At 44.8% G+C, this 16,577-nt stretch overlaps 1 protein-coding gene across 1 annotated transcript in view; it reads right to left on the bottom strand.

The window, feature by feature from the left end:
* Positions 1-959: 959 nt before the first annotated feature.
* SCARA5 (scavenger receptor class A member 5) overlaps positions 960-16,577 on the bottom strand; it is a 430,857-nt gene continuing 415,239 nt past the window's right edge. The window contains exon 9 of the mRNA XM_073624887.1: positions 960-2,066. Within this exon, the coding sequence (XP_073480988.1) occupies positions 1,930-2,066 (137 nt within the window). The 3' untranslated portion in view covers positions 960-1,929. The remainder of the gene's footprint in view (positions 2,067-16,577) is intronic.

The raw sequence follows: 16,577 nt of genomic DNA, 5'->3' as shown, positions 1-16,577 counted from the left end.
CCAGTCCATTTTTGGAGTTTTGCGTGGAATGTGTCAGATTTGGCTTTTTGTTTCTCCACTTTTTTGTGTCATACCTATACAAACAAAAGAAATAAACATGAGACTGCCTAAACATTTGCAATTGCAATAATTTTCTGGATGAGGGGTGCATTATTTGACAGAAATGCAGGGGTGCCAACATTTTTGGCCATGACTATACACTGCAAGGTAATAGCCCACAGCTTCAGTTAGCCCCCCTAATCCATGCATCCGGCACCTAATCTACATGCAGGGTGCCGGACGCATGGATTCCAATGTTTTTTTTTTTTTGAAGCACGTGATTAGAGCTGGAGGCTCTAATTGGCTTCAGAGCACTGCGCCCCAAGTCCACCTGCTTGTGTGACAATAAAGAATTAATATTAGCTTCTGTCTTCCTGATTTTCCTCCCAGCCAATCAGGAAGCAGGTCCTGAGACCCAATTGGCCCAAGAGGAGAAGCGGCCGTATTGGCCACCGAGGAGGAGGAGATACAGGGGAAACTGCAGGGAAGCCTATGAAGCCGCCAAGGAGGAGGAGACACAGGAGAGCCACCGGGAAGCCCGTAAAGTCACTGAGGAAGAGGAGATGCAGGATTGATCCCAAGATGCCCCCGACCTAGATGGGCTAAGTGTGGGGCTGGTGGACGGACAAGCGAGCGACGGGTGGACCGACCGGCCGCCGTGTGGGGGGGTGGTGTGTGGTTTGCCATGTGGTTTGTTTGCCCCTTCCCCCCCCCCAAAATGGAGCACCAGCTGCCACTGCACCTTACCCCTGCACCCCTAGTCTAAACTGGAGCCCTACTGCAAGAATAGATTTTGCCAACTTTAAAATTAGATTACTGTATTGAAGATTACATTATAATAAGTTGGTGTACACATAGTATAAAATGATTACATTCGCACACAAGAGCACACGCAGAATAATTAGACAGCAACACAAATATCATTTTTAAAAAAATCCTTTACTTCACACTTTAAAATTTTTACAGCAAGTTATCACAATATCAGTTGCTGAATTCTCTGTGTGGCTCAACAGCGTCCACTCTTCAAGCTCTAGTACCGCGCATTATATAGCTGCTCTTCATTGGCTGACAGCCATCGGCAGCCATTCTGTTCTAGACCAAGGCTCTTTGGAAAAGCTTATGGAGCATCTAGCACTCTGTGGCTCTCCCATATCTAGTGTATATAAAAGTAGAAAAAACAAGCACAGTATAAAGTAAAATAAACTTTTATCATATAGACTAGTGTGCGGTCTGCCTGTAAACTATATCTGTGCTGATTTTTTTTTTCTTTTTTTTTTTTTTTTTTTTGATTTTTAAATGCATTTGTCAATATAACATGGCTCTTGAGTGTTTTTCTTTGGCATCAGAGTAAACACCTGCAATACATGGAAGTAGAAGCTTGGCACATTGATATTTCCTCCTTCTTGCGACAATGGCGAACAAGCAAAATCCCATCCAATCATCTCATCTCCAGGATGCTTTGTGAACTGTCCCATCACAACTTGCCAGTTTAAAGGAAAACTCCATATAAAGCGCAAAATCCAGTAAATATGCTTTGTGAATACTTATTTACCCGGGTCAGTTGTTTTCGGATGAGCAATTAAAGTTCTGCTCCATATGTGTTTGGGCTTTGGCAGACAGTAAAGCCTACCTGTGACACCATTCTTTCTTAAAATACCTTCTGACACACGTCCATAAAGGCTATGATAGCAAATGTTCACAACGGTTTTGATATCTATTCTGTAAGTACAGGGACATCTGCAGGTCACATTTTTAAGAACTATCAAGTGCACATAAGGTGACACAATATATCTTTACTGGTCATATTAATCATAGCCAGAGTTCTCCTTTATTGTCCCATGTGCCACCTGGATTAAATGTCTTCAGAGACAGGCTCCCAGTGTGTTAGGCTCACTGCTTGATGCAAGTCACCCCGGCGTCTTCAGCATGGCCGCAGTTGGTTTTGCCCCAGCTGGAGAACAAGCATTGCAGGATAGATTCCTCCGTACCCTTGCAAGCGACATCGTCCATCCAGATACGCCCCACACCTGTGAAGGCAAGATGCCATTTGTTAATACGAAGGCAAAGATATACAATCCACAGAACCAATCCAAGGGTGAACTGAGGCTCTTTGTCACCATTTAGCATCATAGCTAGACACAAGTATCAGGTGTGTGTTTGATGGCCATAGGCCTAGATCAGTCTCCAAACTGCGGCCTGGAGGCCATATGTGGCCCTTTGCTTGCCTTCATCTTTCCCTTGGGTCACTTTTCCTTGCATTGATACAAGACACTGTTTTTCCCACTGACATCAACAGTGGGACACTGTTCCACCCACTGATACCAACAATGGGACATATTTTCTGCCCCTGACTTCAGCAATAGGGCATTATTCCTCCCACTGACACCAACAATAGGACACTATTCTTCCCACTAATAACAACAATGGGGCGTTATTCCTCCCACTGACACCAACAATAGGACACTATTCTTCCCACTAATAACAACAATGGGGCGTTATTCCTCCCACTGACACCAATGATGGGGCACTACTCCTCCCACTGACATCAACAATGGGGCAATATTTCTCCCACTGACACCAGCGATGGGGCACTGTTCTCCCACTGACACCAACAATGAGGCATTATTCTTCCCACTGACAACAACACTGGGGCAGTATTCCTCCCACTGACTCCAGCGATGGGGCACTATTCCTCCCACTGATACCAATGATGGGGCACTATTCCTCCTATTGATACCGATGATGGGGCACCATTTCTCCCACTGATACCAATGATGAGGCACTATTCCTCCTACTGATACTGATGGGGCACTATTCCTCCTACTGATACCAATGATGAGGCACTATTCCTCCCACTGATACCAATGATGGGGCACTATTCCTCCCACTGATACCAATGATGGGGCACTATTCCTCTCATTGATACCAATGATGAGGCACTATTCCTCCAACTGATACTGATGGGGCACTATTCCTCCTACTGATACCAATGATGAGGCACTATTCCTCCCACTGATACCAATGATGGGGCACTATTCCTCTCCTTGATACCAATGATGAGGCACTATTCCTCCAACTGATACCGGTACAATTTCTAGTCCCAATGGCCACAATCCAGCCCCCTTAAAGTCTGAAAGACAGTAAACTGGCCTTTTGTTTAGAGAGTTTGGAGATGCCTGGCCTAAATCATTCCAGGTGTGTTACCATAAATTGTGTTGGGTTTTCAAAAACACATAGGAATAATAACCCCCCCATGACAATAACCTCCACTGTCAACAACAATAATACCCATCATTGTCCCTAGCAATAATAATCCCCAGCAGCAATAATAACTCTATCCCCAGCAATAATAATCAGGAATAATACCATTCACTGTCCATATTCCCAGCAAAAATATCTGCGAGCAGCAATAATAATCTCCAGAGGCAGTAATAACCCCAAGCATTTATATCCCCCACTGTCCCCAGAAATAAATACCCCATAGCAATAATAACCCCAACAAAAATTATAATGCCCACTGTCCCCAGCCATAATAACCCCCAGTAGTAATAAAAAATATTAATAACCCTCTGTGACAATAATGAGGCCCAATGAACCCCAAACTAAGTAAGGAGAATGGAGTCATAATGAACACCAACGAACATAATGCCACCCTGAAGTCTCCAAAATTCATAAGTCAGTGACAAAATCAGTAAATTGAACAGTCAGCTTCAGACATAAAGCAGGCCATCATAAATCAACTTTCCAGTATCTATGACAAAATACAGACCATTAACCCATTTGCAGAATCTCTTAAACCATGGCTACTGATAGTGTCATAAAATTGCCATGTCGTAAAGCCTGTAGCAGAACTCTTAATATAGGGCGTACACACGGTCGGACCTTGTTCGGACATTCCGACAACAAAATCCTAGGATTTTTTCTGACGGATGTTGGCTCAAACTTGTCTTGCATACACACGGTCACACAAAGTTGTTGGAAAATCCGATCGTTTTAAACGCGGTGACGTAAAACATGTACGTCGGAACTATAAACGGGGCAGTGGCCAATAGCTTTCATCTCTTTATTTATTCTGAGCATGCGTGGCACTTTGTCCGTCGGATTTGTGTACACATGATCGGAATTTCCGACAACGGATTTTGTTGTCGGAAAATTTTATCTCCTGCTCTCCAACTTTGTGTGTCGGAAAATCCGATGGAAAATGTCTGATGGAGCCCACACACGGTTGGAATTTCCGACAACACGCTCCGATCGGACATTTTCCATCGGAAAATCCGACCGTGTGTGCGGGGCAATAGGCTGTATCCTTGTCATAAATGGCTGTTGTTAAGACATTTAGAAACAATACACATTTGGGTCTGGCTTTAGCTGACCGGAAGCTGCCCTTTTCATCAATCCAGCTCTCAAACTCTACACACAATCCATAACCCTGGCTTTGATAAAGTTACATTCATAACAAGCGTCTACCCAAATGTGCTGTATATTTAAAATGGTGATCAGTTAGATACCAAACACCCCTATACACTATATTGTCAAAAGTATTGGGATGCCTGTCTTTACACACACATAAAAGAAACTTGACTGGCCTGCACAGAGCCCTGACTTCAACCCATCAGAACACTTTTGGGATGAATTTGAGCGGAGACTGCGAGACAGTTCTTTTTTGTTTACATCAGTGCCTGACCTCACAAATGCGCTTCTGGATGGATGGTCACACTCCTAAACCTTGTGGACAGCCTTCCCAGAAGAGTTAAAGCTGTTATAGCTGCAAAGGGTGGGACATCTAAAAATTGAACCCTACGCACTAAGACTGGGATGCCATTAAAGGGGTTGTAAACCTTTGTCTTTTTTTCACCTTAATGCATCCTATGCATTAAGGTAAAAAAAACACCTGGCAGTGACTGCCCCCCTAGCCCCACCGTTTTACTTATCTGAGCCCTGGAATTTCCCACGGCGAGGACGAGCTGTCCCTCTGCCTGGGGTTCTTGGTACTTGATTGGATAGATTGATAGCAGCACAACCATTGGCTCCCGCTGCTGTCAATCAAATCCAATGACACAGGTGCCAGGGGGCGGGGCCGAGTCATACATTCTCGGGAGCATACCCGCAAGGTAACCCCCTGGGAGAGCGCTTCTCCTAGGGGGTTAGAAAGAAAGAAATCAATTTATTTTATTATTGGCTTTATGTACACCTTCCTTCAGAATTTCCGTTTGGATAAACTTGTATCTGGACTTTTTTTAGCATCATGGTGTGGAGCTTTAATTTCACATTTACGCAGTTCTGCCATAGCCTAAGGTGACCATGGAAGCTCTTTGGCATGCAGAAGTCACTAGAAGCAAATTGTCCAGACACCAGAGATTTAGATAATCACACTATTGGACAGTAAGAAGAAGACTTTAGCCTTCATTTACACTGAGTGTTTTGTAACTCAGGGCTCCAAATCATTCAACAACCACACTTTTAAATTGTGCCTGTTTACATATGAGCACTCGGGTGCCTGTAGCTTGATGTACTGAAAACGCTGGATCTCGAGTGTAAACTTCAAAATCCTAAAAATCGATGGTTAAAAAGGTGGTACAAGATGTCTTAACCATGGACATTTATGGCATTTGAAGCATTTATAAGTTTTATAAGGGTAAGTAGGAACCCAACTAGAGAGCGGACATTCTATAGGCCATATTGGCTCGAGAAGTTGAGCTTGTCTCCTTCTGTGCCAGTTGCTCGATGTTTTGAAGAAGAAGAAATATTTTTGGCCCCATAGACTTTAATGGTAGTGCTTACAACACCCTTGAAAATTTGCATTTTTCATTGTCTCCTATTAACTAGCTTATCATTGGCCAAAACGAACACGCTCAAGCCTGAATATCTCCGAAAAAATGCACCAAAATGCAACCCATTCCTTTTTGTACTATGACAGGATGAAGACTAGAAGTGTAAAAATAGAGAAACCGAGGAAACTCCTGTAAGTCATGTTCAATCTGAACCATTTCCTAGTCCAAAATAGATATGAAAGGCCAATCGCCTGGGACTCTATGGCAGATGACAAAGGCAGACTATTATTGCATAGAATTTTGTACATCCCAGCTGGCCAGCATGTCCTGCAGATGAACCCGAGCGTGAGCGACATTGTCTCTAAATATGTAATTGGTAAACACTTCTGCAGAGCTGGTCACAAAGCAGGACAAGGCGTTCCCCTCACTATGAACCAGCTGTAGCAGTGAAATGCTATTTTTGGGTGGCGCTCTTCCAGATGTAATATCTGTCTGGACTGTCTCTGTGTACAGTCCTTGGGCTGAGAAAATGTAATTCTTTTAAAGTGAATCAGAATGTGAGATTTAAAGCAAGAACTCACTGACTTCTGTAGCTGCAGGCACTGTGGAGTTGCTCATTCTCAAATTTCAAAACAGAAGCCCTTAAGTCATCCAATCATTCTGTCAGCAGCACAGCTATCCCATCCCATCAGTGACTCAAATTCACATTTCCTCCTTCCAAAGCTTCAATGTGTTTATACAGTATAGGAGAGTTGCATAGTCACTGCTAAGAGGGGGAGCTGATCTGCTGTATTACTGTATTACTGTGGCTCTTCCCTATCTGCTCCTATACTGACTGTGGCTTGTTTACTGGCTACAGTTCCTGCCCTCCCACTCTGGTACCCTGCTGACTCCAAGTTGTTGACTCTGGTCTGTTCCTGACCTCTTCCTATTGGTGTTCCCTCATGTCCTGTCACTTCTAGCCACTAGTTGACAGCGCTCTTGAGATCCAGCAATATCACCACCCACCAACCCTTGTGCTACTCTTTCATCCCTGCACTCCTTCTCTTCCTGCTAGGGATGTTTGGACTGGGGCAGTGAGTAAGGCTGCCCTTACCATTTCAGGGTCCCCAGGTATATGACAGAAGAGCAGGGGAAGCTGAGCTGCTGAGTCTCTACTGGGAGGGGGCATCTGAGCGGTTGAGAGAATGATTTGGACATCAACACTGCTGTGAACTTCAAGGATGAGCTACTCCCCAGTACCTGCAGCCACATAGGTCAGTGAAGGCTTGTTTTAAAGCTCATATACTGCCTGTAAAAAATATGCAAATACTTGAATGTTCATAGCCTGACCACGGATTCACTTTTTTTAAAATTCTTTTTTATTACAAATTTTGCATGACGTTTAGAGTAGGCAGCTGGGTGGTCTGCTGCTGAAGGAAAAAAAAAAGAAAAGAAAAAGAACTAAAAAAAAACTGAGTGTAGCTCCACTCTTACAGTCTAATGCCAGGTAATACAGATGCCGGCAGGGGCACATAAAAGCAGGAGATCAAAATATATGTGGAGCGTCAGAGGCCTAAGGGCACCAATTAGCAGGATGAAGAACCACAGTTCTCCAAGCTTCTATCTTAGTAGAGTATGAAGGGGAAGGTGAGGTACAGAAGATCTCCGGGAGGGGAGCCCCGGTTAGGGGCTACACACAGGGAGAAATAAGGCAGGAGCCCAGGACGACTAGGGGGTCCCACTAAAAGTATGCATATTAATGATCCCGCTGTTGTATCCGGGTGCTCTAACCACAGGGTCCAGATTTTCTCAAGATTAGTTGGACATCCTCGACTATTGTAGGAAGCTTTGTAAAAGGGGAGTGCAGAGTTAACAAGAGTCTTCCACTTATGCAACAAAGGGGAAGTGGGCGATTTCCAATGTAAGACAATGGCTTTTCCAGCATAGTACAGTAATATGCTTACAAGTATTCTAGTGCGCTGATGGGTGGCCAAAGGTTCAACTAAGCCCAGCAGACAGGCTCTCAGTTCCATAGGCACCAAAATAATCCACAAATTCACTTTAATGTAGAACCAAAGCCATAACATTTTTGGAGGGGAAGGTGGGTTGCAGCCCTACTCTACACAACCCATTGTGGAGATTCCCTCACGTTTTGTTCTGGGGGAAGTGTGAGGAGAAAGACCTAAGGTACGCCCTAGTAATTTGAAGTTTGTTAACGTTGGTTAAAATTAAGTTTTTTAAGGGCATACCTTCCATGCTGATGGTCCACCACTGGTTAAGGATCAGTTTTAGGACCAGAATACCTCCTCTCTTACAGCCTGTATCCAGGGCAGAATTGATAGGATATGGAGATGTATAAACACCAGTGCCCCTCTTTCCCATGGATGAGACGTGACACCTGCCTCACCGTAAACTTGACCCTTTCTACTCTCCGGCCTCAGGGTACACGGTAATGGATTTCACCTGCCATATGTTTATTTTTATATTCTTCACATTAAGTCCTCATGGACTTCCTCCACTCACATGTGTTTTCAATTAGGTGGGCACTCTGTGGTAAAATCATTATAGTGAAAAAGCAAACACAAGGGACAGATCGGAGAAGAACTAAATATCCATCTCTGGCTTAAAACTGTGGCCTGTGCGACCGCCAGGCTTTCCACATCTTATCTGATGTGGCTCCCTGCCCTTCCGGGCTGCCTTGAGCCACCATCCTCCATCTTGTGTTCTTTTCATGGTGAGTCAGTCTAGTTAAGTCTCAAGCTTTGCCACTTGGCAGAGGCGAAAGGTGTTCCATTTCATCTGCCCATGAAACGCTCAGTTAAATGGCTTGACTGGTAATTGTCTGGTTTGATCACAGTGTTCCCTGTTGGAGGTTGTTGTGTCATTATGTTAGAAGCAGAACGCACACAAACATCAGCACTTTTGCTGGCACTCGTGCTATGTGCCGGCTGGCCTCTTTGCGTATTTCAACACCTCTCTGGGATCCCAGAGCCCCACAGAAAACATCACCACGCAGGATTTATTTCAGGTCTACTGGCAATCTCATCTGCAGCCTAAACATCATTCCTACAATTAGTCCCAGCGAGCTGTTTATCAGGAATGTGAGGCCTCACAGCCTATTTTTGCAATGGTTGTGTAACAAATAATACAAGAAATAAAAGTTAAAGAGAAACTCTATTGTGTTCTGAGCAAGTAAACATTTTGAGGTATTATTAACATATAACATTTACCTGAAAGGCGACGGGGCTTTCCCCTTTTAAGTACATGCATTTATGTATACAGTATATACACTGGGGACGGAAAGTATTCAGACCCCCTTAAATTTTTCACTCTTTGTTATATTGCAGCCATTGATTACAATCATTTAAGTTCATTTTTTTCCTCATTAATGTACACACAGCACCCCATATTGACAGAAAAAAACAGAATTGTTGACATTTTTGCAGATTTATTAAAAAAGAAAAACTGAAATATCACATGGTCCTAAGTATTCAGACCCTTTGCTGTGACACTCATATATTTAACTCAGGTGCTGTCCATTTCTTCTGATCATCCTTGAAATGGTTCTACACCTTCATTTGAGTCCAGCTGTGTTTGATTATACTGATAGGACTTGATTAGGAAAGCCACACACCTGTCTATATAAGACCTTACAGCTCACAGTGCATGTCAGAGCAAAGGAACTGCCTGAAGTGCTCAGAGACAGAATTGTGGCAATGCACAGATCTGGCCAAGGTTACAAAAAAAATTCTGCTGCACTTAAGGTTCCTAAGAGCACAGTGGCCTCCATAATCCTTAAATGGAAGACATTTGGGACGACCAGAACCCTTCCTAGAGCTGGCCGTCCAGCCAAACTGATCTATCGGGGGAGAAGAGCCTTGGTGAGAGAGGTAAAGAAGAACCCAAAGATCACTGTGGCTGAGCTCAAGAGATGCAGTCGGGAGATGGGAGAAAGTTGTAGAAAGTCAACCATCACTGCAGCCCTCCACGAGTCGGGGCTTTATGGCAGAGTGGCCTGATGGAAGCCTCTCCTCAGTGCAAGACACATGAAAGCCCGCATGGAGTTTGCTAAAAAACACCTGAAGGACTCCAAGATGGTGAGAAATAAGATTCTTTGGTCTGATGAGACCAAGATAGAACTTTTTGGCCTTAATTCTAAGCGGTATGTGTGGAGAAAACCAGGCACTGCTCATCACCTGTCCAATACAGTCTCAACAGTGAAGCATGGTGGTGGCAGCATCATGCTGTGGGGGTGTTTTTCAGCTGCAGGGACAGGATGACTGGTTGCAATCAAGAGAAAGATGAATGCAGCCAGGTACAGGGATATCCTGGACGAAAACCTTCTCCAGAGTGCTCAGGACCTCAGACTGGGCCGAAGGTTTACCTTCCAACAAGACAATGACCCTAAGCACACAGATAAAATAATGAAGGAGTGGCTTCACAACAACTCCGTGACTGTTCTTGAATGGCCCAGCCAGAGCCCTGACTTAAACCCAATTGAGCATCTCTGGAGAGACCTAAAAATGGCTGTCCACAAACGTTTACCATCCAACCTGACAGAACTGGAGAGGATCTGCAAGGAGGAATGGCAGAGGATCCCCAAATCCAGGTGTGAAAAACTTGTTGCATCTTTCCCAAAAAGACTCATGGCTGTATTAGATCAAAAGGGGGCTTCTACTAAATACTGAGCAAAGGGTCTGAATATTTAGGACCATGTGATATTTCAGTTTTTCTTTTTTAATAGATCTGCAAAAATGTCAACAATTCTGTATTTTTCTGTCAATATGGGGTGCTGTGTGTACATTAATGAGGAAAAAAATGAACTTAAATGATTTTAGCAAATGGCTGCAATATAACAAAGAGTGAAAAATTTAAGGGGGTCTGAATACTTTCCGTCCCCACTGTACAGTATAAACAAAATGTTTCCTTCTAATGGTCATTTCTGTATATGGAAATGTTTAAAGTGGATCTGTGGCCAGCCTATTAACATTCAAGTATTCTTAAACAACAATAAATTAACTTTAAACTGAGCCCTCATTGACCTCTGTAACTACTGGCACTGTGGAGCAATTCATCTACAAGCTTCATGGCAGAAACATAGAAGCCATTGATGTAGGCTCTCTCAGCAGCTCAGCTCACCCTCAGTTTACCCCCTCCTTTCTAGCAGTGACTCTGCAGCTCAGCCCACCCTGACTCCTTCTTTGCTATGACCCAGCATATCAGCTCACCCTACTCCTCCCTCCCAGCATTAGTTTAGCAGCTCAGATCCCCCTGTATTCCCTCAGCGGCAGTAACTCAGCAGCTCAGCTGACGTTGTTGCCTGCTCCCAAAAGAGAATCAACAGCACCCATTGCTTTTCCTTCCCAGGATTACTGACTCAGCAGATCAGCTCATCCCTCCCAGCATAGACTCAACAGCCCAGCTCCCCCCTACCTGCAGTGACTCAGCAGCTCAGTTCCCCCTGCTCTCTGTTTTGCTGCATTGATTTAGCAGCTCAGCTATCCCGCCTTTTGTCATTTACTCAGAAGTTCAGATCACCCTACTCCCTCTCCCTGCATTGGCTGCCAGCAGCTCACCATCCCAACAGTGACTCAACAGCTCAGCTACCCTGCTCCCCTATCACCAGTGGCTAAGCTCCTCTGCTCCCCCTTTTGGCATTGATTCAGCCTCCTCTTCTGCCCCTCAGGGTAGTGGCTCAGCTCCCCCTGCTCTCCCCACTAAGCGGTGACTTAAGCCCCTTTAACATGGGCTGTCCAATCAGGTCTACCTGTCAGTTGTTCAGGTGGACCTGATCGGACACTCTATTTAAATCTATGGAGCGGTAGATGTCAGTGGTGACATGTTCACTGACTCCCGCTGCCATCCGTTCTGATCCTCTCCGTCAAAACCAGACAGATGATGGTCCTATTTTCTATCCATCTGGCGGATCGGATGAAAACAGACAAGCTTCTGTTTTTATCCGTTCTCCCCATAGAGGAGAGCGGGGCTCTGTCCATCTCCACTCTGCTCAGTAAGCAGAGACGGGCCTGTCATCTGCCTGCTCAGCTTGGATTAGCAGAGCGATCCCCCGCTGAGCAAGCGGATCCCGCAGAACGAACACGCCCATGTGAAAGGGGCCTTAGCAGCTCATCTCAACTTGATCCCTCTTCCAGCATTGACTTAGCAGCCCTCCCTCTCATTAGTGACCCAGCAACTCATCTCACCCTGCTCCCTCTCCCAGTATAAACTCAGCATCTCAGCTCACCCTGCTCCCTCTCCCAGTATAAACTCAGCAGCTCAGCTCACCCTGCTTCCCCACTTGCAGACTGAAAACCACATGGGCTCCAGGTCACTTATCCTGTTATCTATCTGACTCCAAAATTAGAAGAAGGGTCCACGTTCATGAAAATGACTCTATCACTTAAAAAAAGTATAAGGGACAGGCACCTGGACAAGTTTTCAGCCATTCTACTCCACCTGAATGCCAGTTCAAATATTTCCTGGTCCAATCACTATGATGGTCTGCCATACTGGCCAATGGAAATGTCTGGGAGATGGATATGCCGACTTCGACACTACCAAGAAAAACTGGAACTTTGCCTGATCAGAACCATTTGGCATTTGGTTACAATGAAGATACAGTATGTGCTTGCTAACATTGTACAAGTCTATTTTCCTGTTGGATACCTTGTATATGTTAAAGAATGGAGAGGAGCCCATCTGATATAGCAGGAGGCATGTGGACAACACATGCCTGGCCAAATGATGGTGTGGGAAAGATTTAGATTGTTTCTATTGGAGGGTTGCATAGCGTGCAATTAATGTATATATGTTTATCTCAGCAGGCGGTGGTCTAATCTAGCCTCAATGTGTTTATGTTCATCAGATAGATGAGGAGTGAGATACGGTAAATTAGATATTAGAGGGTAAGCCTTCATTCACACAGACAACAAATGTCCTCCTGCAGATACTTGTGGCTGCAAATCCAGGTGTTACGATCAGCAGCTTTTCAAATGTTTTTATTGGTTTATTGGTTTACGGTATTATTTATAAATGTTTACATGCGACTGTTGGTCCATGTGCCTGTGTGTACGCAGGACCTTTTGGTATGCATGGGAACATGGACCTTCAGTTTGAGCTTTTACTCAAGTTTCTAGCCGCATGCTCTTTGGGGCTGAGGTTTGGTGATTGATCGAGCTGTGTTCTCATCACTGATTATCACCGTCCCCAGAACACCTGTAGCTATTGGGGCGGTCTACTTAAGATCTATCAGTTGCCTCAGTCATTGTAATGATTAAGCACAAGATGTATGTGTGAAACGCGTCTATGTGACCACAGTTGGTTTCTTTGGTTTTATCTTTGTGAAACAAAATAAAATCGGAAGTTCTGGATGTGCAGCCATTTCTTTCTTCTTTCCACGCTTACTTAGCCTGTATAAAGGAGCTGCACCTCTCCACCATTGTAGGCTTGTACCTTCAGGTATCCACACATTCAGCAACTACCTATGGTTAGGGACAGATGGTCGAACCCATGACGTAATCTGTCTGCATCCAGGGGTGGACATCTGTGCCTAACCGCAGATAGCTGCTGGATGTGCAGATACCTGCAGGCTGGGCTGCTGTTAGAAATCATGGGGCCCCGTACAACCTACCTGACAGGTGGGTATACATTTTTTTTTAAGTCAATATTCTTTTTTAAAGTGGAACTTTACCCAAAAGGGAAAGTTCCATTCTTCCTTATCCTTTTTTTGACAGGTACCCGCTTCCACTTCCAGTCAGATCACCACAGTGGATCCACCGGAAGTCCTCCTCCCACATTTCTCCAGCCCAATTCCCCCATCCCCCTGCAGCCTTCTGGAAAACGTCACAAGTCCAAGAAGACTGTGGGACCATTCACAAATCATTCACAAAGCATAGTGCAGCTCATCCATGTGCAGTGGCCAGCCGGCTGTGAAGCCACAAAGTGTTGCAGCCAGCTTCCCACAATTAAGTTAGGGACCAGAAGACCGGTGAACAACTGGCCCGGTTGAGGACAGCTCTGGATCCCTGGACAGGTAAGGTAAAGCTCCTCTTTAAATTGTGTGAGCTTTACAGTTAAATTAATTATAAAGAGTTCCAGAAACTTCCCCTTGTAATAGTCACATTCATTCTCAGACTTGCTGCCAGTTATATATAAAGTCGGGCACTGGCCGGGTATACATGAATTCATCTGTCGGCACGGTGAAACCACGGCTAATGGAGGAATGGTCAGGTAACAGCTTTGGACCTGGCACCTCTTCATAATATCTAAGTGTACCCATGCACTGACCTCCTGATCCTCCTGTGTCCCAGCACCTGCAGCCGGCGGTAGGAAGCAGCAGGGCGGGAGGAGGGCAGAGAAACACAAGATGATCGATGCTGCAGGACCCAAAAGGGTGGTGATCGGTGCGGGGGGGAGGAGAGGATATGCGGATAATAGAACCAATCTCCCTATGGCTCCTCCTGCAGCAGCGGAAAGGCGGCGGAAGCAGAGGAGTAGAAGCTGGCTGGGCTGCAGGGGGAGCTACAGGAGGATCATTTACAGCAATGAGGCAGTACAGCCGGCTCTTCTACTCGTCAGGTGCCCAGGTCCCTCTTTTAAACTGATGGGGCCTGGGCCTGGTACAGGAGGGCTGGCTGTACTACTTTATCAGCGGCCCTGCCTGTAGGTACAAGCTATCAGCGGCAGAGGCACAGCTTAGTTATACAGGCTGAGCCACTGCTGCTGATCATATCACCTGGGAGTGGAGCCGCAAATATCCACAGGAGGGATTTTTTTGCCCATGTGAGGCCTGAGTCCACATTTTTGACCGTGCTTCACTCTACACCCATATTTATTACAGGGGCAGGGGTCAGATGTATTTAGAGCACAGAGAGCAGGGGTCAGGTGTATATAAAGTACAGTGCAGGGGTCATGTGTATTTAATGTACTACATGCAGGGGTAAGGTGCACATAATGTGCAGAGTGCAGGGGTCAGGTTTATTTAATGTACAAAATGCAGGGGTCAGGTGTACATAATGCGCAGGGTGCAGGGGTCATGTGCATTGAATGTGCTAAATGCAGGGGTAAGGTGCACAAAATGTACAGAGTGCAGGGGCCAGGGATATTTAAAGTACTGAATGCAAGGGCCAGGTGTTCATACTGCACAGAGTGCAGGGGTCAGGTTTAAGTAATGTGCATAGTGCAGGGGTCAGGTGTACAGTACTGTTCAAAAGTAGTAGTTTTAGGCGGGCATGAAGAATTGCTGTAAGTAAGAATGCACTCAAAAATATATATTTTAATTGAGTATTTTTATCAATTTACAAGATGTGAACAGAATAAAAACCTAAATCAAATCAATATTTGGTGTGACAAACCTTTGGCTTCAAACCAGCATCAATTCTTACACTTGCACACATTGTGTACACTTGCACAAAATCAGGTATTTTGTAGGATTAGAGTCAGGTGTATTATTAACCAATTATACCAAACAGGTGCTATTGATCACCACTTTCATATGTAGGTTGAAACACAGTCATTAACTGAAACAGAAACGGCTGTGTATGCGTAAAACTGGGTGAGGAACAACCAAACTCTGTTACTAAGGTGAGGTTGTTGAAGACAGTTTCAAGTCACAGGTCATACTTCATGACAAGACTGAGCACAGCAACAAGACACAAGGTAGTTATACTGCATCAACAAGGCCTCTCCCAGGCAAATATTTCAGAGCAGACTGGGGTTTCAAGATGTACTGTTCAAGTGCTTTTGAAGAAGTACAAAGAAACGGGCAAAGTTGAGGAACGTAGATGCAGTGGTTAGCCAATGAAACTTATTGCAGCAGATGAAAGACACATTATGCTCACTTCCCTTCCACCTCTGAAGATGTCCAGCAGTGCCATCAGCACAGAACTGGTGGAAACCAGTAGGACCCAGGTACATCCATCTGCTGTCCGGAGAAGTCTGGCCAGACCTGGTCTTCATTGAAGAATTGCAGCCAAAAAGACATGGAAAGAAGGCTAAGCGACTCAACTCTGCATAAAAACATAGGAACCGGGGTGCAGAAAATGGCTGCAGGTGCTCTGGACTAATGAGTCAAAATTTGAAATCTTTGGCTGTAACAGGAGGCAGTTTGTTGGTGAAGGGTTGGAGAGTGGTGCAATAATGAGTGTCTGCAGGCAAATGTGAAGCATGGTGGAGGTAGCTTGCAAGTTTTGGGCTGCATTTCTGCAAATGGAGTTGGATTTTTGGTCAGGATCAATGGTGTCCTCAATGCTGAGTGTCCTCAATGCTGAGAAATACAGGCAGATAATTATCCATCATGCTATACCATCAGGAAGGCGTGTGATTGGCCCCAAATTTATTCTGCAGCAGGACAACGACCCCAAACATATAGCCAATGTCATTAAGAACTATCTTCAGTGTAAAAAAGAACAAGGAGTCCTGGAAGTGATGGTTTGGCCCCTACAGAGCCCTGATCTCACCATCATGGAGTCTGTCTGGGATTACATGAAGAGACAGAAGGATTTAAGGCAGCCTACATCCACAGAAGATCTGTGATTAGTTCTCCAAGATGTTTGGAACAACCTACCTGCCGAGTTCCTTCAAAAACTGTGTGCAAGTGTACCAAGAAGAATTGATGCTGGTTTTAAGGCAAAGGGCGGTGACATCAAATATTGGTTTGATTTGTATTTCTCTTCTGTTCATTTACTTTCCATTTTGTTAATTGATAAAAAAAAAACATTAACACTTCAATTTCTGAAAGCATTCTTCATTTACAGCATTTTTTCACACCTGCCAAAGACCTTTGCA

This window comes from Aquarana catesbeiana, linkage group LG04 (genome assembly GCF_042186555.1).
Source record: "Aquarana catesbeiana isolate 2022-GZ linkage group LG04, ASM4218655v1, whole genome shotgun sequence".
Lineage (NCBI taxonomy): Eukaryota > Metazoa > Chordata > Amphibia > Anura > Ranidae > Aquarana > Aquarana catesbeiana.
This window is presented reverse-complemented; position numbering and strand designations above follow the sequence as displayed.